This window comes from Mirounga leonina, unplaced genomic scaffold (assembly GCF_011800145.1).
Source record: "Mirounga leonina isolate KUSES-001 unplaced genomic scaffold, KU_Mleo_1.0 Mir_91, whole genome shotgun sequence".
In the NCBI taxonomy this organism is placed as follows: domain Eukaryota; kingdom Metazoa; phylum Chordata; class Mammalia; order Carnivora; family Phocidae; genus Mirounga; species Mirounga leonina.
Genome location: NW_023270839.1, coordinates 17,346,454 through 17,369,612, shown reverse-complemented (window position 1 = coordinate 17,369,612; position 23,159 = coordinate 17,346,454). Strand labels below are relative to the sequence as shown.

Sequence of the window (23,159 nt, the reverse complement as noted above, 5' to 3'; positions counted from 1 at the left end):
TAAATTTTAAGCCAGTGTTTTTATTTTTATTTATTTATTTAAAGATTTTATTTATTTATTTGACAGAGAGAGTGCGCGCACAAGTAGGCAGAGTGACAGGCAGAGGGAGAAGCAGACTCCCCGCCGAGCAGAGAGGCCAAAGCGGGACTCGATCCCAGGACTCTGGGATCATGACCCGAGCCAAAGGCAGACGCTTAACTGACTGAACCACCCAGGTGCCCCAAGCCAGTGATTTTAATTTTAACCCTAACTTTATGAGAATTGAATGAAACAATTCATCAGTCTGCTTATATTAACTTAGGAATACTGTTCCTTACACAAACATCTGGAGACACATCCTCATTTGAGTTGATGCTTTCTGAAGTTTTGAGAATTGCAAAGGGTCTTCGTTGGGCTAAAACCCGTGGGGGATCTGCAGGATGACTGGAAAAAAACATACCCCACTTATTTTTCTGTTCACATAGATAACAGTAACCCTTATTGCATCCTCATTTATAATAATAGAAGACTTTTAAGTATCAAAACAAAACAAAAAACTTCAAACCTGGTATTTTTTTTGTCTGAAAGAAGAAACTCATCAAAAATGGAGAAAGGTATACTGGGACCTATAGAAAAAGAGAATAGATTTATGCTCTTAAGAGTAAATGCCCATTTTTCAAGACATCTAGGTCAATTAATATTTTGTGCTGTTTGGAAGCAGAAAGGTAACCTGTTCTTTATAATGAACAATTTCAAACATATAAAAGTAGACATCATTTAATAAGTTATCTAAACATGGATGATTGTGTCTTATCTTTCTTTATTCCCCACCACTACCACTACTTTCCAAACCCAACCCAACTCTGAATTATCTTAAAGCAAATCTAAGACATCATATCATTTCATTTGTAAATATTTCAGGATGTAATTCTAAAAGAGAGAGACTCGTTCAAAAAAGCATAATCTCAAAACATAACCATACCTATAGGATTAATAATTTCTGAGTATCATATATCTAATCAGAAGACTCACATTTAACCAAAATTATTTAGAAAGTTTGAATTGGGAATGCAGATTCATATACTGTGACTGGTTGAAATACCTCCTAAATCACTTTGATACTATAGGGTTTGTTGTTGTTTTAGTAATTTTCTGTTGAAGAAACTAGGTTGTTTGCCCCATAATGCTGGATTTTTTGCCAATTACATCTTCCTATGTTGTTTAACATGTTCCTCTATGCTTTGTATTTCCTATAAATTGGTGGTTAGAGTTAGAGGTTTAATCAGATTCTATTTAATTTGTTTTCAACTACTACTAGGTAGATATTCATGTCTTTACCATTTTTAACGTATTTTTAAATGAAGAGAATAAATTTGGGGCGCCTGGGTGGCTCAGCTGGTTAGGCGTCTGCCTTCGGCTCAGGTCATGATCCCAGGATCCTAGGATCGAGCCCTGCATTGGGCTCCCTGCTCCATGGGGAGCTGGGGAGCCTGCTTCTCCCTCTCCCTCTGCCTGCCACTCCCTCTGCTTGCTCTCTCTGTCAAATAAATAAAATCTTAAAAAAAAAAAAATAAATTTGAGTATAAATACCTCTAGTTTTGTTCTTTTTTTAAGATTTTATTTTATTTTACTTATTTTATTTGAGAGAGAGAGAGAGAGGGCACAAGCAGGGGGAGCGGCAGTGGGAGAAGCAGGCTCCCCGCTGAGCAGGGAGCCCGATGCGGGGCTCGATCCCAGGACCCTGGGATCAGGACCTGAGCTGAAGGCAGACGCTTAACAGTCTGAGCCACCCAGGCACCCCTAAATAGCTTTAGTTTTAGACATTTTTTCTTTCTTCTGAAAAACTACTTTCTTGGCTGCTGGATACTACTGATAGGTTTAGCTCAGTATACGCTGCTAAGGTGGAAGATAGTATTTGGTAGTTAACATAAATTTAAATCTACATTGAAACATTTCAAAGCACTGAGGAATCTTACAAACACACTCTTTTAAATGCCTATCCTATCTCAAATCATATGCTTAACTGAATTCCATGATTCAAAGATACGATAAGATCTTAGTTCCCCTCTGTCTTCTTACAACTCCCTTTACCATAATTAAGAAAAATATTTACCACATATTACATAATGTGTTTGTTACTGGTAAGTTTTTCATGACATTGTCAAATATAACTCACCTTTAGAATGAGGTTCTTGCCAAAAGTTTTCTGCAAGTGAAGTCTCCCTGTAAAGAAACTTGTTTTAAAATATGTCCGAAGTACCCACAAAAAGAATTATTTAACTCTTATAAGTCCAAGAGGCTTTTTCATTAAATATAATCTTCTTCACTCTAGATAAAAAAAATTCTAGTAGTCAATCCAAATTCTTTAAGAAGATCGAACCTTCAGTCATTATAATTGTTATATAAGTATATTTGATAATAGATGTTATAACATTAACAGTATAAGCAATGGCAAACTCTCATTTTTATCAAATAAAACAAAAAACAGAACACATAAGGATATACATATGTTAATAACAGTAATCACTTGGTGGTAAAAATGGGTGGTTTTATCTTTAAAAAATTATATTTGAGGAGTGACTGGGTGGCTCAGTCGGTTAAGCCTCTGACTCTTGATCTCGGTTCTGGTCTTAATCTCAGGGTCATGAGTTCAAGCCCCATGTTGGGCTCCATGCTGGGCGTGAAGACTACTTTAAAAAAATTTGTTTTTAATTTAAAAATTATATTTGATTGTTTCTGTAAGAAACATGTATTTTTTTTAACAGAAAAATGTCAGTACCCTGTCTTACCTCATCAGTATCAGAGCTTATGTTGTGACAGAGACTTGCAAACATTGTCTTAATATTATAAAAGACTTCAAGTCATTAGAGTCAAAGGTTGGTTTTAAGTGCCCTCCTATAAGAATCATCCCTCCCACCAATGCAGTCCTACCTGGCACAAGAGTTTACTGGACAAACAGAATTGGATAGAGCCATTCCTGGTATTTCCTGAGACTCTGAAGCAATTTGCAGTTCAGCTGTCTCCTTTGTAGGCATCTTCTCTTCTTGCTATTTGCATTAAAGAAACAAAATCAATGTGTCCCTCCTATCTAAAAAATCCTACCTATTTTCAAGCTTTAGTTCCAAAATTAGGTTCACTATACTCTTCGCCTAGATACCCACTAACCATATAAAATATCTATGCTATAAAAGTTCTTTCTAATAATTTACATTCCTAGGATAAACCGTTTCTGTTGTACTCAACTGAGCAGTGCCAAGCATATACCAAATTTCTTTGGGTGACCCCATTTCAATGCAACATGACTAGAATAAAAAGCTAAAGTCCAGAAGTTATAAAACAATGCTTTAGAGTCTAACTAAGAAGTCAATAAATTGCATCACTTCTAGTGACACAAGTTCCATTTGAGGTCACTTGTTAAATTACTTTCCTGCTGGACTTTGTTGCCACTAATAGCTATGAAACTACCAGAAACTCTGAATGGGGGTTGGGAGGATTTTTATCTTCTATGCTTTTATATTGTTTAAATTTGTTTCAATAAGTATAGTTTTCTGTATTAAAAAAAGAGAAATGGGGGCATCTGGGTGGCACGGTTAAGCATGTGACTCTTGGTTTCAGCTCAGGTCATGATCTCAGGGTGTGAGATGGAGCCCTGCATGACACCCTCTGCCCTTCTCCCTGCTTACACACACTCTCCCTCTAAAATAAATAAATAAATCTTAAAAAAAACAAAACAAGAGAGAGAAACGACCTGATCACCCATTCTTTCTCGCTGAGTAGTTTGAATTTCTTTCAGCTTCTTCTCCATCTCTTCAATCTGTTTCTGCATTTCTGCTCTCTTCTCTGCACTGGTCAGTAGCTCAGCTAGAAACAGTAAGGTTGGCTAATGCATTACTCCTTATAGCAACTTATTCTGTCAAAAACTGTCTTTGGAGCTCATGGCTTCAACATACATGCTAATATTACAGATGAGAATAATATAAATGGAGCAAAGCCCTCTACTTGAGGTCTGGGTTTCTATTCTTTCATTTATTTAATCAATAAGAACCAGAATGTCTATGATGTGCCAAGAACAATTCGGAGCATTTACATGTCAGTGGTGCATAATACAAAGTCCTTAGTCATGTGACACTAACATTCAATTTGGGGAAGACACACACACAAATTAATAAGAAAATCAGTGTTAAAAATAAAATAGGTGGGGTGCCTGGGTGGCTCAGTCGATTGAGCATCTGCCGTCGGCTCAGGTCATGGTCCCAGCATCCTGGGATGGAGCCCCGCATCGGGCTCCCTGCTCCGCGGGGAGCCGCTTCTCCCTCCCCCTCTGTCTCCCAGCTCTTGTTCTCACTCTCTATCTCAAATAAATAAATAAAATAAAATAGGTGATGTGAGAATGTGTGACTGAGTAGGAGGATGGAGGTCAAGAGCTACTTAAGACAGGTGAGCAGGGAAGATCATTTTAAGAGAGGGACATTCATAAGGTTGTAACCCGAATGACAAGGAGCTAGTGATATAAAGATCTGGGGAAAGATTCTAGGCCAGAGCTGGCACAAAGGCTTTAATGCAGGAACAAGGTCACTGTGCTCAAGAGTGAGTTCCAGAGAAGGCCAGTATGACTGTAGCAAAGTAAGAGGGAGAAAAGTAAAAGATGAGGTTGGAGAGGTAGGCAGGAGCCAAGTCACGGGTGGGTAGAGTTCGTACTGCATGGTAAGACAATGAGAAAACACTGAAGAATTTTAAGTAAAGTAATGATAGGACCTGGACTTTTTATAAAGATCATCTGCTATGAGCAAAATGGACTGTAGTAAGGCCAGACTGAAGTTTGCAGAAAGTCTAGCTGCAGTAGTCTACCTAAAAGATGGCAGTTTGGATTAATAATGAGAATGGTGATAAATGAAAGATCTGGGAAATTTTTTGGTGGTACAGTTGATAGGCTTATTCATTTAGATGTGGGAGAATGGTACAGAAAGAGGGATCAGAGATGACTTATGGGTTTTTTTGGCTTGAACCAACTGGGTGCATGGTGTTCCCTTTTACTGAAATGGGTAAGCCTGTGGTATGTGTTGGGGTGTCGTTTTTGGCAGAAATCAGTAATTCTGTTCTGGCTATGTTGAGTTTAAAATGTCTGTCGGAATAGCCAATAGATATAGGTAACTAAATAGGAGTCTGGAGTTCAGGTGAAATGTCAGGGATAGAGATATAAATTTGAGAGTCCCCAGCTTGTAAAGAGTATTTAATCCATTACCTAGTGATAGTTGTGACTGGAATATTCCAATACTCTATCCTGGGCCTCAGGAATAGCAGTGAAGGAAATTGAGAGGGATAATATGCACCAAGGAAAAAGCCAAGAGAAGCATTTCATAAACAAGCATTTCATCAATTGTGTCAAATGAAGCCAAGAGGTCAAAAAAGATCAAGACTGATAAATGGCCACTGGATTTGGCGAAAAGGAGGTTTCTGGTGACCATGATCAGAGCTGCTTCACTGGAATAGAGGGAATGCTTGAGAAAATAATGGGCAGTGACAAAGATTACAATTCCCAAGAAATTTTGCTGTGAACTAGATCAATATACATACCTTCCCTTCGCTCTTTTAATTTCTTCCGGAAAACTTCAGCCCGGATCTCTTCAAAGGAGAACTCCCCGACTCCGGCATAAATCTTTTCCTTACAATACATCATCTTTTCTTTCTTCTCCTGAGACTCTTGCTGATGGCTTTGAACTCTCTGCAGAGGATCTCCTTCTTCCTTTCCAGGCTTCCTTGTGCTTAGAATGTGGTTTATACTAGGTTCAATTTTACATGGTGTCCTAAAGAAGCAAAATAATTATTATTCACCATACAGGTCAAATGAGTTATTTCTTACATGTTTTGACAGAACATAGGGACAATGTCAGTAGCAAGACTATGTATAATTGATTTCAAAAAATAAGATTGAGAAAAGACGCTAAAAAATAATTTACATGGATTATCAACAATTATGTTCTGAGTACTACTCCGTATGATGAAGAATGAAATTAGCCATAAGTTAGGGTCAACAGATAGCTTATATTCCTTATAGGTAAAATAAATCTGAATATCATATCTTAATCAAACCCAGTGTATGAAAGAAAATTAACCCATGCAATATAGCCTATTTGCTACTGTTTATCACCAAAAATAATTTGAGTTAGGAATACAACATTTAGGGAATTGACAATGTGACAAGTTCAAGGTTCTCAGCTGAGGGGGAAGAATGGAAGTGATAATACAGGTTTGAAAAGAATGAAGCATGAAGTACTTCAATGAAAATAGGGCAGATATTCTCAATCCTGGCTATGGACAGAATTACTTATATACCTTTTATTTTATTTATATGTGCCTTTTTACAACTAAAGATATCTGGTCCCGGGGTACCTAGTTAAGTCAGTTAAGCATCCGACTCTTGATTATGGCTCAGGTCATGATCTCAGGGTCCTGAGATGGAGCCCGTTAGACTCTGCTTGAGATTCTCTCTCTCTCCCCCCTCCCTTTGCCTCTCCCCCTGCTCATGCTTTCTTTAAATAAACAAATAAATAAAATCTTAAAAAAGAAAACAAAACAAAAAAACCAGACATCTCGTCCTTACCCCAGATCACTAAATCAGAACCTTTAATGATAGGGTCTAAACATCTACATACCTAAAACGCTTCCTCAACTTGTTCAACCTGATAAAGGACATCTACAAAAAACCCACACAAACATCATACTTAATGATAAAAGACTGAATGCCTCTCCTCTAAGATCAGGAACAAGATAAGAATGTCCATTCTTGCCACTTCTATTCAAAAGTGTCCTGGAATTTCTAGCCAGGGCAATCAGAAAAAAAAAAAAGAAACAAAGCATAAAAAAAGAAACAAGACATCCAAGTGGGAAAAGAAGTAAAATGATCTCTACTTGCAGATGACATGATCTTATATATAGAAAATCCTAAGAATCTATAAAAACTACTAGGGCTAATAATGAGTTCACCAAAGAAGTAGGATATAAAATCAATATATGAAAATCAACTGTATTTTATACACTTGCAATGAACGGAAAAGGAAATTAAGAAAACATTACTATTTACAGAAGCACCAAAAAGAATGAAGTACTTCAGAATAAATTTTTTAAAAAGAAGTGTGAATAGACAGACACCAAAGAAGATATACAGAAGGCAAATAAACATATAAAAGATATTCAATATCATGTTATCAAGAAATTACAATTAAAATAATGAGATACCACTACACAACTATTAGAATGGTTTAAATCTAAACTATTGACAACACCAAGTATTGCCAAGGATGTGGAGATATGAATGAATGCAAAATGGTACAGCCACTTTGGAAGAGTTTGGCACTTTCTTACAAAACTGAGTCTTATGATAGAATCCAGCTATATGAGTTGAAAACTTATGTCCACATAAAACCCTGCACACAAGGGTTTATAGCAACTTTATTCATAATTGCCAAAATTGGAAGCAACCAAGATGTCCTCCCATAAATGGATAAACATCCACACAATGGAATATCATTCAGTACTAAAAATAAATGAGCTCTTAGCCTCAAAAAAGACATGAAGAAACCTTAAATGCATATTATTGAGAAAAGCCAGTCTGAAAAGCTTCCATACTGTTTATTTCCAACTATACGAATTCTGGAAAAGGCAGAATTGTAAAGACAATATAAAGATCAATGATTGCCAGGGATTTGAGGGAAGGATAAATGAACAGGCGGAGTAGAGGAAAGTTTTAAGGCACTGAAACTATTTTATGTGACACTGTAATGATGGACACATGAAAACTGTAAAACACATTGGAGTGAACCTTAATGTAAACTATGAACATTGGTTAATAATGTATCAATTACAACAAATGAACCACACTGATGCAAGATATTAATAGGGAGAACTGTGTATGGGGTTGGGGAGGAGGAAGTATATGGGAACTCTCTGTACTTTCTGTACAAGTGTTCTATATACCTAAAATAGCTCAAAAAATAACATCTATTCATTTTTTTAAAAAGTGCAAAACTTGTATTCTGAAAACTATGAAACACTGTTGTAAGAAATGAAAGAAGATATAAATAAAAGATATTTCATGTCCATGGATCAGAAGATTTAATAGTATCAAGATGGCAATATTCATTACATTGATCAACAAATTCAGAGCACAATCTGTAACACAATCCCAGCAGTTATTTTGCAGAAATTACCAAAACAATCCTAAAATTCAGATGGAATTGCAAGGGGACCAGAATGGTCAAAACAATCTTTAAAAAGAACTAAGTTGGGAGACTCAAACTTCTAGATTTCAAAAGTTACAACAAATCCACAGTAATCAAGGCTATGGCATAAGGACACATGTAGATCAATGGAAGAGAAAAGTCTCAAAAATAAACCCATACATTATGGTCAGCTGATTTTCAACAAGAGTACCAAGACCATTTGTGGCACCTGGGTGTCTCAGTCAGTTAAGCGTCCGACTCTTGATTTCGGCTCAGGTCACGATCTCAGGGTTGTGAGATTGAGCCCTGCAGCGGGCTCTGCACTGGGTGTGGAGCCTGCTTGAGATTCTCTCTCTCTCCCTCTGTCCCTCCCCACCCCCTCTCTGAAAAAAAAAAAAAGAAGAAGAAGAGTACCAAGACCATCTAATGATGAAAGAAGTTTTTTCAAGCAACAACTGTATATCCACATGCAGAAGAATGAAGTAGGACTCCTTCCTTATATCACACACAAACATTAGCTAAGAATGGATCACAGACCTAAATGTAAGAGCTAGAACTATAGAACTTTCAGAAGAAAACACAGGAGTAAATCTTCATGACCTTGAATTAGGCAAAGCCTTCTTGGATACAACACCAAAAATGTAAGAAACAAAAGAAAAAATAAATTACACTTCATTAAAATTTTTAAACCTTTCGGGATTCAAAAGATAACATCAAGAAAGTGAAAAGAAAAACAAAGAAAGTGAAAAGACAACTGACAGAATGGGAAAAAATATTTGCAAACCGTGTATCTGCTAAGGGACTTGTACTCAGAATATATAAATTCTTACAATTCAAAAAGACAGGGGCACCTGGGTGGCTCAGTGGGTTGGGCGACCAACTCTTGATTTCACCTCAGGGCATGATCTCAGGGTCATGGGATCAAGCCCTGCATCAGGCTCAGACATCAGTGTGGAGTCCACTTGGGATTTTCTCCCTCTCTCTCTGCCCCTCTCCCCCACTCATACTCACTCTCTCTCTCTCTCAAATAAAATCGATAAAAAAATAAATAAAAGACAAATAACCCAGTTGAAAAATAGGCAAAGGATTTGAATAGGCACTTCTCCAAAGAAATACAAATGGCTAATAAGCCCATGAAAAGATGTTCAACATCATTAATCATTAGAAAAATACAAATCAAAACCACAATGAGATACCACTTCACACCCAATAGGATGGCAATAACCAAAAAAACAAAACCAAAAGAAAGTGAATAAGAACAAGTGTTGGTGAGGATGTGGAGAAATTGGAACCCTCATTCATTATGGCAATTTGGGAACAGAAAATGGTGCCACCTCTTTGGAAAACAGTTTGACAGTTCCTGAAAATGTTAAACATGGAGTTACTATATGACTCAGCGATTCCCTTCCAAGGTATATACTCATAGGAAATGAAAACATATGTCCACAAAAAAACCATTTACACAAATGTTCACAGAAGCATTATTCATAATTAGCCAAAAAGTAAAAACAACCCAAACGTCCAAAGGGTAGCTGCTCTAGACAAGTTCAGGAACTTGCAAACAGTCTGGTTTGACTATATTAGGGGGAGGAAACTGGAGATGTTAAGGGGCGCCTGGGTGGCTCAGTCAGTTAAGCATCTGCCTTCAGCTCAGGTCATGATCCTGGGGTCCCGGGATGGAGCCCCACATCGGGCTCCCTGCTCAGTGGGGAGTCTGCTTCTCCCTCTCCCTCTGCCTTTCCCTCTCTGCTCATGCTCTGTCTCTTGCTTTCTCTCTCTCAAATAAAGAAATAAAATCTTAAAAAACAAACAAACAAGGAAACTGGAGATGTTAGCAGAGGCCAAATCAAGAACAGTCTTATAATTAATCTTAAGGAGTTTTGGGTTCATCCCAAAGGTTATGGGGACCTAGCAAGGGATTCTGATCAGGAAACTGAAACAATCAGATTTGCAATGCAGACCTGTCACAGCCTAAAGAATGAATGGGATGAGTAACACTAGAAGTAGACAGATTAGGTAGCTTGCAGTATCCCAGCAAAGAATGATGGAGACACAGAAACCATAAAAAAGACTGTTAAATCTATATAGGAATTAGAAATATATTTTTAGTGGTTACTGCTAAACAATATCAAAAAACAAGTGACAAATTAGGGGGAAATATTCACAACTCCTATTAAAGATTTTAGCTGATTAGCTTAATCTATAATAACATGTATATATAATTTATAAAGAGCCCCTGGAACATACCATTAAGAAAAACACAAACTAAAGAAAATGTTGCAGACAGGTCAAATAAGACAGCCATGAAGAAGAGTTCAAATAAAAATAAAGTTCAACATTTTCTATACCATATTTATTTTGCCATAATTCTATCTATAGGTGATTTGAAACATTCGAAAAATTAAATATCCACAAATGTGTGCTATCAATTTCTTCCAGTAATCCTTTGTAAAGGCTCATAGGATTTTTTTCTTTTCTTCTTTTTTTAAAAGATTTATTCATCTGCTTGAGAGAGCAAATGCAGTGGGGAGGAGCAGGGGAAAGTCTCAAGCAGTCTCCATCAGACGATCCCAAGACCCTGAGATCACAACCTGACCCAAAACCAAGAGTCAGACACCCAACCAAGTGTACCACCCAGATGCCCCTCATAGAAATTTCTTAAGAATATCCTCCCTTGGGGCGCCTGGGTGGCTCAGTCGTTGGGCATCTGCCTTCGGCTCGGGTCATGATCCCAGGGTCCTGGGATCGAGCCCCGTGTTGGGCTCCCTGCTCAGCAGGAAGCCTGCTTCTCCCTCTCCCACTCCCCCTGCTTGTGTTCCTTCTCTCGCTGTATCTCTGTCAAATAAATAAATAAATAAATCTTTAAAAAAAAAAAAAAAGAATATCCTCCCTTGTGTTGAACTCATATCAGGCAGAATTTTTTGCTATAAATCTTATCTATTTTTGCATTCCTATAGTACCTAGCATATAGTGATGAGGGGTTATAGATTAGTTATGAGAAAACTCTTGCACTGGGACACAGACTCTGACCCTAGTATTATATGCTCTGCAGTGTGTATTAGAGTAGATCTCACACTGCCTGATGATCTAAGTATCACCCATCATTCTTTTTCTTATAACAGAAATACTAAGGGTTAGGAAGAAAAAGAAAAAGACATCCAGAAGGAAAGAGCAGGGTAAAAGGAAAAACTATCATATTTTCTAATTACTGTCAATAACAAAGGTAGAACATCTCACTTAAGTCAAAGTGATTATCTTTGACTAAAACAATGTAAATATAAGCCTATGAAGTTTATTCCTTAATAAGAATATTATCAAATGGTCTTTTGGCCCTAACATACTCTAGAGAACATAGACATTTAAAAAACACAATTTGTCTGGTTACTTTCATCCCCACAAAGAAGGAAATGCTTTTGGGAACCAGAATAGGTGCTCCTGCTCACTCTTAATAATTCCCACCTCAAAATATCAGGAAATCAAACTCACATCACTGGCTGTTGTGCAGTTTCTTCAACATATGGAGTAAAACTGGGAAGCAGAGAGGGTATAGTGGTCACAGAAGCTGTACCACCATGAGGCTGGCGACGAAGAAGAAGATGACAATTACCACAGTTATACATTCTGACAAAGTATATGCAGGTCAGGCCTAATCATTCAGGAGGAATCAAAAGAGATGCTAAAAACACTCCTCTACTCTAAATCTGAATTTTTTGTTATGTTGGCAAGTACACTGGATCTAAGAGTCCTTACCCTGTATTCCAAAGGCCTGCCTGTGTTCCAAGGGCCTGGCTGCAGCTCGTTCTCTTTGGCCCTGGACACAGGGGGTGCTATCCATGGCTGAACTGTAGGCTTAGACAACTCTGCTCTAGAAGCCTCATCAGCATTTTCATCAAAAATAGTAATTCTGGAATTACTTTGCATCTGTTGAGGAACTGGATTTTGGAGTCCTCTGTTCTGGTTTGGAGCTAGGAGAAAAATATTAAAATTTTATGTAAAATCTTTAATTATCAACTCAGATGCCAGATAAGGAATACCTAATCCTTCCTAAAATCAAGGAGATTACCTCTACCACCATAGAAACAAAGAGATTTTTTTAAACAATTTTTTTAAAACTTTACATGAATTAAATTAACTTTTTAATCCATTCTGTTTGTTACTTATACTCTCCCTCCTTTACCTCACCTCCAGTCTTTTATTTAAAGATATGTTAAAAAAAAAACTTGGGATGCCTGGGTGGTTCAGATGGTTAAACGTCTGCCTTCGGCTCAGGTCATGATCCCAGGGTCCTGGGTTTGAGTCCCACATTGGGCTCCTTGCTCAGCAGGAAGCTGATCACTCTCTCTCTCTCTGACAAATAAATAAATAAAATCTTAAAAAAAAAAATTCTACATCTTCCTTCAATCATCATTCTAACACTACCTAGTTTTCTCAGAGACTACCCTAACCTAAATCCTCATTTGTCAATTTAAAATTTTTCTCTCAATGGAAATCAGCTGAAATGTGCTGAATCTAGAGAAGACAAATTAGCCCATTTATTAGGGGTCTCTGTTGTGGGGCTCCTTATTACAATCAAGCTTCATTATGATCTGGATAAAATACTCTTTTTTTTTTTTTTTAAAGATTTTATTTATTTATTTGACACAGAGAGACACAGCGAGAGAGGAACACAAGCAGGGGGTAGTGGGAGAGGGAGAAGCAGGCTTCCCGCTGAGAAGGGAGCCTGATGCGGGGCTTGATCCCAGGACCCTGGGATCATGACCTGAGCTGAAGGCAGACGCTTAGACTGAGCCACCCAGGCGCCCCTGGATGAAATATTCTTTAGGTCTATATACTCCCTATACCCTAATTCTAGGATCTACAAGTAATATTTTGAATACTGGTAAGTTGATACCGTAAAAGGAATAAGAGAGTTTTTTAAATTCTGGTCTATCCATCTAACTGCTATAAATGTAGTTAGTAAAAGCTTACTGCTCTCTGTACTTTCTACTCAATTTTGCTGTGAATCTAAAACTTCCCTAAACATAGTTAATTTAAAAAAAAAAAAAAGAAAGAAAGAAAGCTTATTAGTGATCATCTTTAGGTATACAAAGAGAGTCCAATTTCTGGCCCCAAAAACCTGAAGACCACGTTAATACATTTTCTGAGGCTCTGGTACATGTAAGCTTCACTTTGACAATACTGGCTATATTATTGCATTCTTCTTTCTACTAACAATTCAAACTCAGAAACTCCTGATGCTTCCTATATATTAGGTTTTTCTTAATTAAGACACAAAATTGCTGACATGTTTTGCTTTTACTGCATACTGTAATCTCAGCTCTCTGAAGACTTCCTTCTTTTTGCTACCTAGTATTCAGAAAACTAGGACAGCGTCCACATATATATTTATACATTATCTCTTTACATAATTTGCCTACCACCCGAGACTAAGAGCTTCCCATAATAACACTTAACAAACTTACGCTTAAGAGCACCTCCTACACGGCTGATTGGAGCTCTTGCTGTCTTTTTTCCTTTGCTTTTTAGTTCAGCCAGTGTGCTTCGTTGTGGTACAGAAGATCCAAAAACTTCCTCCTCCTCTTCTTTCTCAAGTGCCAAAACAGTTTGCCGAGACACTCGAGCTTGGAATTGTCTAAAAGTAAGAGAATGGACAATTAACTTTTGGGGGAGATGAACACTACTCACCAGAATCAAAATTTCTAATTTATTAAACAAGGGAGAAGAAATATAGAGAAACAGCCCAAAGAAAGTGTTTATTCTCTCAGGAATAAAGAAAGCTACCTTGAAATCAGAGAAAGTTTGGAATAGGATGATTTAACTTCCCCTTTAAATGTCCACGTTCAACCAATTAGCATACTCTGAAGAGCACCATTAGGCTGATCTGAGGATCAGATCAGGGTGACTAAGATTAAATAATTTATTAAGGCCGGAGTTTCCCATCAACTTTTTAAACTTACAAAATAGTTGGAAGAGTAAATGAGCACCCATATACTCTTCACCTAGATTCACAACTGTCAATGTCTTGCCACATCTCTTTTATCACTGTCCATGTCTCTTGCTCTCACTAGGCACATTGCTCAGCTCCATACCATTTTTTCCCAAACCATATGAAACGAAGTTGTATCCCACATGTCATTTTACTTTAGCACAGCTGGCAGAAGTTTGAAGATTTAACTTCCTGTGCTGCTGTCAAAGCTTTCCGTATTATCAAAAGGGTAAAAAACCAGAATAAACTGCAAGTGCTGGCCAAGACGGAATAAGCCCGTGATAGCCTCTCTCTCACTGGGTAGAATTAAAAATTCTAAACAAAATACAAAAAAAGCAACTGAGGCCTCTGAAAAGTAAACAAAAGCAAGTGGACTGTAGAGAGGAGTCAAACTTGAAGAAACAAACCACACAGGGTTGTTTCCTGTTTTTTTTTTTTTCTTCTTCTCTTTTCTCTTGTGGTTTAAAATTGTTGCAACGATGGTGTGGGAAGCTAAAACCTCATCTTTCTGTCCAGAGTACTGGGAAAAGGGGACTCTGAGGGCCAACGAATGTGGGAGAGGTACTAGAGAGGACGAGCTGAAGAAGGGGATCTCCTAATTCTCTACATGAATTGGCACAAGCCCTGGACTCACTCCTGAGCTATGCATGCAGAAGGCAGGCCCAAAGTAGCACAAAAAAGGCTTTGAGAAGTGAACTATGATATAAACCATTGCGCAAGTCCTAGACTAACCCCTGAGCAGCCTACATGTGGGATAGACCCAAATGTCTTGAAAATTGAACTGTCAATGGAACCACTATCCATCAGAGAAAGAACTTGCGATATCTGAGGGTTGGTTGCCTACTAAGACAAAAATATCAACATTCCCCAGAGAAAATCAACCAATAGGACTCAGAGTCTAATAACATAGTAACAGGATAAATGTCCAGGATATAATCCAAAATGACCTGACAGACAAAGAACCAGGAAAATGTGATCAATTCTCAAAGAAAAAGGCAATCAATCAAAATCAAGATGACCTAGGTGTTGGGAATTTCCAGACAGAAATTTAAAAGCAGCTATTATAACGACGTTCTGAGAGATAAAGGTAAAAATATCTGAAATAAATAGAAAGACAGAAGTTCTCAGCAGAGACACAAACACTATAAAAAAGAATCAAATGGAAAATTTAGACCTGAAAAACACATTATCTGAAATAAAAAATTCACTGGATGAACTCAATATCAGAATGGAGATGGCTAAGGAAAGAGTAAATGAACTTGAGGACCAATCAACAAAAATTAGCCATTCTGAAGAACAGAAAAAAGAAAGGTTAAAAAATTAAAAACAAAAACAGGGGCGCCTGGGTGGCTCAGTCGGTTAAGCGTCTGCCTCAGCTCAGGTCATGATCCCAGGGTCCTGGGATCGAGTCTTGCATTGGGCTCCTTGCTCAGCGGGAAGCCTGCTTCTCCCTCTCCCTCTCCCCTTGCTTGTGCTCTCTCACTTTCTCTCTCTCTCTGTCAAATAAATAAATAAAATCTTAAAAAAAACCAAAGTGTCTACCTTCGGCTCAGGTCATGATCCCAGGGTCCTGGGATCGAGTCCCACATCAGGCTCCCTGCTCAGCGGGAAGTCTGCTTCTCTCTCTACAACCCCCACCCCTGGCTTGTGCGCACGCTCTCTTTCTCTGTCAAATAAATAACATCTTAAAAAAAGAAAAGAGAAAAATCTTAAATGCACCCAGAGAAAATCAACATATTACATATAGAGAAGGAACCATTCTCATCAGAAATCATGGAGTCCAGAAGACAGTGCAACAACATTTTTAAAGCATTGAAATTAAAGAACTATTGAGGGGTGTCTGGGTGGCTCAGTCATTAAGCGTCTGCCTTCATCTCAGGTCATGATCCCAGGGTCCTGGGATGGAGCCCCGCTTCTGGCTCTCTGCTCAGTGGGGAGTCTGCTCTTCTCCCTTGCCCTCTGCCCCTCCCCACTGCTCATGCTCTCTCTCTCTCATATAAATAAATTAAATTTAAAAAGAGAAAAAAGAAAAGAACTGTTGACCCAGAATTCTACATCCAGTGAAAATATCCTTCAGGAATGAGGATGAAATGAAATCATTCTCAGATGAAGAAAACTAAGGAAATTTATTAGCCATAGGCTCACTCTAAATGAATGTCTAAACAAACCTCTTCAGGCTAAAGGGAAATTATACTAGAGGAGAACTTGGGACTTCAGGAATGAAGGAAGAACAAAATGATAAATACAAAAGACCATTTTCCTCCAAAGTTCTTTAAATATGTTAAGGCTGTTGAAAACAAAAATTATAACATTGTCTGGTGGGGTTTTCAATGTATGTAGATGTAATACATATGACAAGTATACCAAAAAAGTAGGGAAGATCAAGGGACCTATATGGTTATAAAGCTTCTTTATTTTTTTACTTGAAGTGGTAAAATATCAACCCTAAGTAGACCATGAAAGATCAGGTCTGTTTATAATATACCCTAGACAACCACTAAAAAAAATAGTAACAGACAAAAAAAAAGCCAATAAAATAAATTAAAATGAAATATTAAAAAATATTCACTGGGCGCCTGGGTGGCTCAGTCGGTTAAGCGACTGCCTTCGGCTCAGGTCATGATCCTGGAGTCCCGGGATCGAGTCCCGCATCGGGCTCCCTGCTCAGCGGGGAGTCTGCTTCTCCCTCTGACCCTCCTCCCTCTCATGCTCTCGGTCTCTCATTCTCTCTCGCAAATAAATAAATAAAATCTTAAAAAAAAAAAAAATATTCACACAATCCAAAAGAAGGCAGGAAAGAGGCAACAGAGGAACAAAAGATAGAGAACAAATTGAGAACAAATAAGAAAATAATAGATCTAAATCCAATCCAATTAATAATTAAAGTAAATGTTCTAAATACACCATTTAAAAAGATATTGTGAGAGCTGAGGAAAAAACAAGACCCAACTATTTGCTGTGATGAAAAACCCACTTTAAACATGAAGACATGGAATAACAATGAAAGAAAATCCATACAAAAGCCTGCATCATGAATGTTTGCAGCAGCATTATTTCACAAGAGCCAAAAAATGGAAACAACCTAAATGTTCATTATTGCATGAATGGATAAGCAAAATGTGGCATAGTCACTGAATGGGTTATTACTGAGCAATAGAAGGGAATGAAATACTAATATACGACACAACTATGTTCATCAGTGATGAATATACTATGATGAACCTTCCAAACAGTATGCTAAGTGAAAGAAGCCAGTCACAACAGACCACATAACATAGGATTCCATCTATGTGCAAAGCCCAGAATAGGCAAATCTAGAGAGAGAAAGCAGATAACTGGTTGCCTGGAAGTGGGTGAGAGGGAATGGGGAGTGAGTGCTAATGAGTATGGGCTTCATTTTGGGGTGTTAAATATGTTCTAAAATTAGACAGTGGTGATGGTCACACAACTCTAAAACTGTTAAAAAAAAAAAAAGGGAAGGAAAAAGATATAGCATATAAACAAAAGGACGCCAGAGTGGCTGTGCTAGTAGCAGACCAAGGAGACTTCAGAACGTGTATGACCAGGGATAAAGAGAGACATTATATACTGACAAAGGGGTCAATTCTAAATGTGCATGCTTCAGAACTTCAAAATATATAAAGCAAAACAAATGGGACTTAGGGAAAAATAGACAAAGTCATAATAAAAGGGACTTCAAAATTCCTCTCTCAGTAACTGATAGAACAAGTAGATAGAAAATCAGCAAGGAAACAGAAGACCAGAACAGACGACCTATCAACTTGACCTACGTGACATATAAAAAACATTCCATCCCTAAACAGCAGAAAACACATATTTTTCAAGTGTCCATGGAATATTCACCAACGACAGACCATATTCTGGGCCATAAAACAAAACTTAACAAATTAAAAAAAACTGAAACCATACAAATTATGTTCTCTGACCATAATGGAATTAAACTAGAAATCAGTAACAGAGAGACATCTGAAAAATCTCTAAACATTTCCCAATTAAATTAATATACTTCTAGGGCGCCTGGGTGGCTCAGTTGGTTAAGTGACTGCCTTCGGCCCAGGTCATGATCCTGGAGTCCCTGGATCGAGTCCGCATCGGGCTCCCTGCTCAGCAGGGAGCCTGCTTCTGCCTCTGACCCTCCCCCCTCTCATGTGCTCTCTCTCTCTCATTCTCTCTGTCTCAAATAAATAAATAAAAAAAATCTTAAAAAAAATTTTTTTTAAATTAATATACTTCTAAATAACCCATGAGTCAAAGGGACAACATATGGGAAATTAAAAAATGTTGTTCTGAATGAAAATGAAAAATACAGTATTATGTCAGAATTTGTGGAAGATAGCTAAAGCAGTGTTTAGAAAGAAAGTTTTATATTAGATAAGAAGATCTAGAATTAGTGAAATAGGCTATCATCTTAAACCAGAAAAAGAGCAAGTTAAACTCAAAGCAAGCACAAAGAAGGAAATAATAAAAAGCAGAAATTAATAAAAATAAGAAGAAAAAAATCAATCAAGAAAAAGCAATGAAACCAAAAGCTGGTTCCCTAAAAAGATCAATAAAATCGATAAACTTCTAGCCAGACTGAGGTAAAAAGAGAAGACACAAATTACCAATATCAGGAATGAAAGAGGGGAGATCACTATATAACCTACAAACATCAATAGGAAAATAAATACTATAAACAACTCTATGCTCATAACCTCATAGATGAAATGAGTCAATTCCTCAAAAGACAAATACTACCAAAGCTTACTCAAAGAAATCAAAGATCTAAATAAATGGAGAAATATACCAAGTTTATGCAAAATACTAGTCAAAATCCTGGAAGCTAATTCTTTTTTTTTAAATTTTTTTATTGTTATGTTAATCCCCATACATTACATCATTAGTTTTAGATGTAGTGTTTCATGATTCATTGTTTGTGCATAACACCCAGTGCTCCATGCAGAACGTGCCCTCCTCAATACCCATCACCAGGCTAACCCATCCTCCCACCACCCTCCCCTCTAGAACCCTCAGTTTGTTTTTCAGAGTCCATCGTCTCTCATGGTTCGTCTACCCCTCCGATTTCACCCCCTTCATTCTTCCCCTCCTGCTATCTTCTTCTTTTTTTTTTTCCTTAACATATATTGCATTATTTGTTTCAGAGGTACAGATATGAGATTCAACAGTCTTGCACAATTCACAGCACTTATCAGAGCACATACCCTCCACCCTCCCCAGTGTCTATCACCCAGTCACTCTATCCCTTCCACCCACCCCCCACTCCAGCAACCCTCAGTTTGTTTCCTGAGATTAAGAATTCCTCATATCAGTGAGGTCATATGATACATGTCTTTCTCTGACTTATTTCGCTCAGCATAATACCCTCCAGTTCCATCCATGTCGTTGCAAATGGCAAGATCTCATTCCTTTTGATGGCTGCATAATATTCCATTGTATAAATATACCACATCTTCTTTTTCCATTCATCTGTCGATGGACATCTTGGCTCTTTCCACAGTTTGGCTATTGTGGACATTGCTGCTATAAATATCGGGGTGCACGTACCCTTTTGGATCCCTACTTTTGTATCTTTGGGGTAAATACCCAGTAGTGCAATTGCTGGATCATATGGTAGCTCTATTTTCAACTTTTTGAGTAACCTCCATACTGTTTTCCAGAGTGGCTGCACCAGCTTGCATTCCTACCAACAGTGTAGGAGGGTTCCCCTTTCTCCGCATCCCCGCCAACATCTGTCGTTTCCTGACTTGTTAATTTTAGCCATTCTGACTGGTGTGAGGTGGTATCTCATTGAGGTTTTGATTTGGATTTCCCTGATGCCGAGTGATATTGAGCACTTTTTCATGTGTCTGTTGGCCATTTGGATGTCTTCTTTGGAAAAATGTCTGTTCATGTCTTCTGCCCATTTCTTGATTGGATTCTTTGTTCTTTGGGTGTTGAGTTTGATAAGTTCTTTATAGATTTTGGATACTAGCCCTTTATCTGATATGTCATTTGCAAATATCTTCTCCCATTCTGTTGGTTGTCTTTTGGTTTTCTTGACTGTTTCCTTTGCTTTGCAAAAGCTTTTTATCTTGATGAAGTCGCAATGGTTCATTTTTGCCCTTCCTTCCCTTGCCTTTGGTGATGTTTCTAAGAAGTTGCTGTGGCTGAGGTCGAAGAGGTTGCTGCCTGTGTTCTCCTTTAGGATTTTGATGGACTCCTGTCTCACATTGAGGTCTTTCAACCATTTGGAGTCTATTTCTGTGTGTGGTGTAAGGAAATGGTCCAGTTTCATTCTTCTGCATGTGGCTATCCAATTTCTGGAAGCTAATTCTAACACTTATACAGAAAGTCAAAGAACCAGAAGGGCTAAAAAGAAGAACGAAGGTGGAGGTCTCATATTTACCCGATTTCTAGACTTACTATAAAGGTACAGCAACCTAGATACCATGGTACACTAATTAACAGATACACAGATCAAAAGAACAGAATAACAGAAATAAACCTACACAATACTTTTTTTTTTATGTCAAATATGATTTTTGACAAAGGTGCAAAGTCAATTCAATGGAGAAAATCTTTTCAACAAGTGGTACAAAAACAAATGGGGGTTCGTATGCAAAAAAAAAGAACCTTGATCAATACTTTTTTTTTTTTTTGATCAATACTTTCTACAAAAATTAACTGAAAATGGATCAGAGAGCTAAATATAAAAAATAAAACTATAAAAACTTCAAGACTGGGGCACCTGGGTGGTTCAATCTGTTGGGCGTCCAGCTCTTGGTTTCAGGTCATGATCTCACAGGTCATGGGATTAAGCCCATGTCGGGCTCCACCCTCAGGGGGGAGTGAAGATTTCTCTACCTCTGCCCCTACCCCTACTAGTGTGCTCTCTCTCTCTCAAATAAATAAATAAATCTTTAAGAAAAAATTAAACATAGAAATACCATATAATACAGTAATTCTACTACTGGGTATTTACCCAAAGAAAACAAAAACACTAATTCAAAAAGATATATGCACACCTATGTTTATTGCAGTATTTACAATAGCTAAGATATAGAAGCAACCTAAGTGTCTATCAATAGTCAAATAGATAAGGAAGATATGTATATATAATGGAATATTAGGGAGCCATAAAAAAGCATGAGATGGTGCCACTGGTGACAACATGGATGTACCTACAGCACATTATGCTAAGTGAAATAAGTCAGACTGAGAAAGAAAAATACCGTATGATTTCATTCATGTGGAATCTAAAAGGAAAAAAAAAGGAATAAACAAACAAAAAGCAGACTAAGACCTATAAATACAGAGAACAAACTGATGGTTGCCAGAGGGGACGGGGGTGCGTGGGCTGGGCAAAATGAGTGAAAAGGAGAGGGAGACACAGGCTTCCAGTTATAGAATGAGTAAGTCATGGGAATAAAAGGTATAGCATAAGAAATATAGTCAGTGGGGGCGCCTGGGTGGCTCAGTCGGTTAAGCGTCTGCCTTCGGCTCAGGTCATGATCCCAGGGTCCTGGGATCGAGCCCTGCATCGGGCTCCCTGCTCAGTGGGAAGCCTGCTTCTCCCTCTCCTGCATCCCCTGCTTGTGTTCCCTCTCTCGCTGTGTCTCTCTCTGTCAAATAAATAAATAAAATCTTTAAAAAAAAAAAAAAGAAAGAAATATAGTCAGTGATATTATAAGGGCTTTGTATGGTGACAGATAATAGCTATACTTGCAATGAGTACAGCATAATGTATCAACTTGTAGAATCACTATCTTATACACCTGAAGCTAATGCAACGGTTGTGTATCAACTATACTCAAAAATTTTTTTTTAAAATTTCAAGATGAAAACAAAATGTTTGCAATCTTTCGCTAAACAGAGTTCTCAGATATACCAAGAGCATGATTCACACAAAAAATAAATAAGTTAGACTTCTTCAAAATTAAAAATTTTGTTCTATAAAACACACTGCTAAGAGAACAAACAGATCACAGTTAAACTGGGAGAAGATTTACAAGTCACATACCTGACAAAAGACTTGTATTCAGAATATACATATAAAATCCATCTTTACAGTAGAACCAATTTAACAACTGAAATGCATTATGCTAAATGAAAGCAGTCAGACTCAAAAGGCTACATTGTATGATGCCATTTATGTGATATCATGGAAAAGGCAAAACTACAGGGCTAGAGACTAGATCAGTGGTTGCCAGGGTTTGGGAATGAGAGTAAGTGTTAAACTACTAAGGGAGAGAGCATAAGGAAATTCTATGGAGTGGTGAAACTTGATCATGGTAATGGTTACATGTCTCTATTCATTTGTGAAAACTTACAGAATTGTACACCAAAGAGTAGATTTTACTAAATGTTAAATAAAAATTGGTCTTTTAAAAAATTAAATAGTAACTAAGTAAATTTGCCAATCCATGAGAGCATTTTATTCAGATGCAAAACCAACTATTTTTATCTATTAGTTTTAAAGAGTGAAGACAAGCTCGAGAAGTTTACCGGTGCTGTGACTGCAGTCGTTCCAGTGGTTCGGCCTTCTGTTGAATCCCTTCCTGAAATATCTTATCTGCTTTCTTAAAGTTTTCTCTAGCTTCATATTCTTCAGCCCATGAGATATAGAACTGAGCAAGTGAAACACCGATCCCTTGGCTGTGTAAATAACTGTACATATCCAAAGGCTCATTGCATAAACGTCCCTGTAACAAATTAAAAGCATTAACAGTCAACCAATTTCTATTCACTTACTGTCTTTTATGTGCCAAGTAATCACTGGAGTTACTATATGTAGTTTCTGCATTGAAAAAATATTTATCTATTATAATGCAATGTTATAAAGACTACACTGGGAAGAGTTAAAAAGTAGACAAAAGAGATTAATTTGTAAGAAAAAGGGATGAGAAGGAAAGACTTCAAGAAGGTATGACATTTTTGCGTGTGGCCTTGAGGGAGGAATAGACTTACATCTGGTA

General features: G+C 37.6%; 1 protein-coding gene across 1 annotated transcript in view; it reads right to left on the bottom strand.

Moving 5' to 3' along the window:
• Window positions 1-23,159, bottom strand: part of BUB1B (BUB1 mitotic checkpoint serine/threonine kinase B) — a 50,639-nt gene that overhangs the window by 14,273 nt on the left and 13,207 nt on the right. Inside the window, exons 5-14 of the mRNA XM_034994047.1 lie at window positions 22,690-22,886; window positions 13,661-13,830; window positions 11,949-12,163; window positions 11,685-11,776; window positions 5,554-5,783; window positions 3,728-3,840; window positions 2,911-3,026; window positions 2,156-2,202; window positions 545-605; window positions 318-423 (exon numbers count right to left, since the gene is read on the bottom strand). Coding sequence (XP_034849938.1) covers window positions 318-423; window positions 545-605; window positions 2,156-2,202; window positions 2,911-3,026; window positions 3,728-3,840; window positions 5,554-5,783; window positions 11,685-11,776; window positions 11,949-12,163; window positions 13,661-13,830; window positions 22,690-22,886 — 1,347 coding nt within the window. The remainder of the gene's footprint in view (window positions 1-317; window positions 424-544; window positions 606-2,155; window positions 2,203-2,910; window positions 3,027-3,727; window positions 3,841-5,553; window positions 5,784-11,684; window positions 11,777-11,948; window positions 12,164-13,660; window positions 13,831-22,689; window positions 22,887-23,159) is intronic.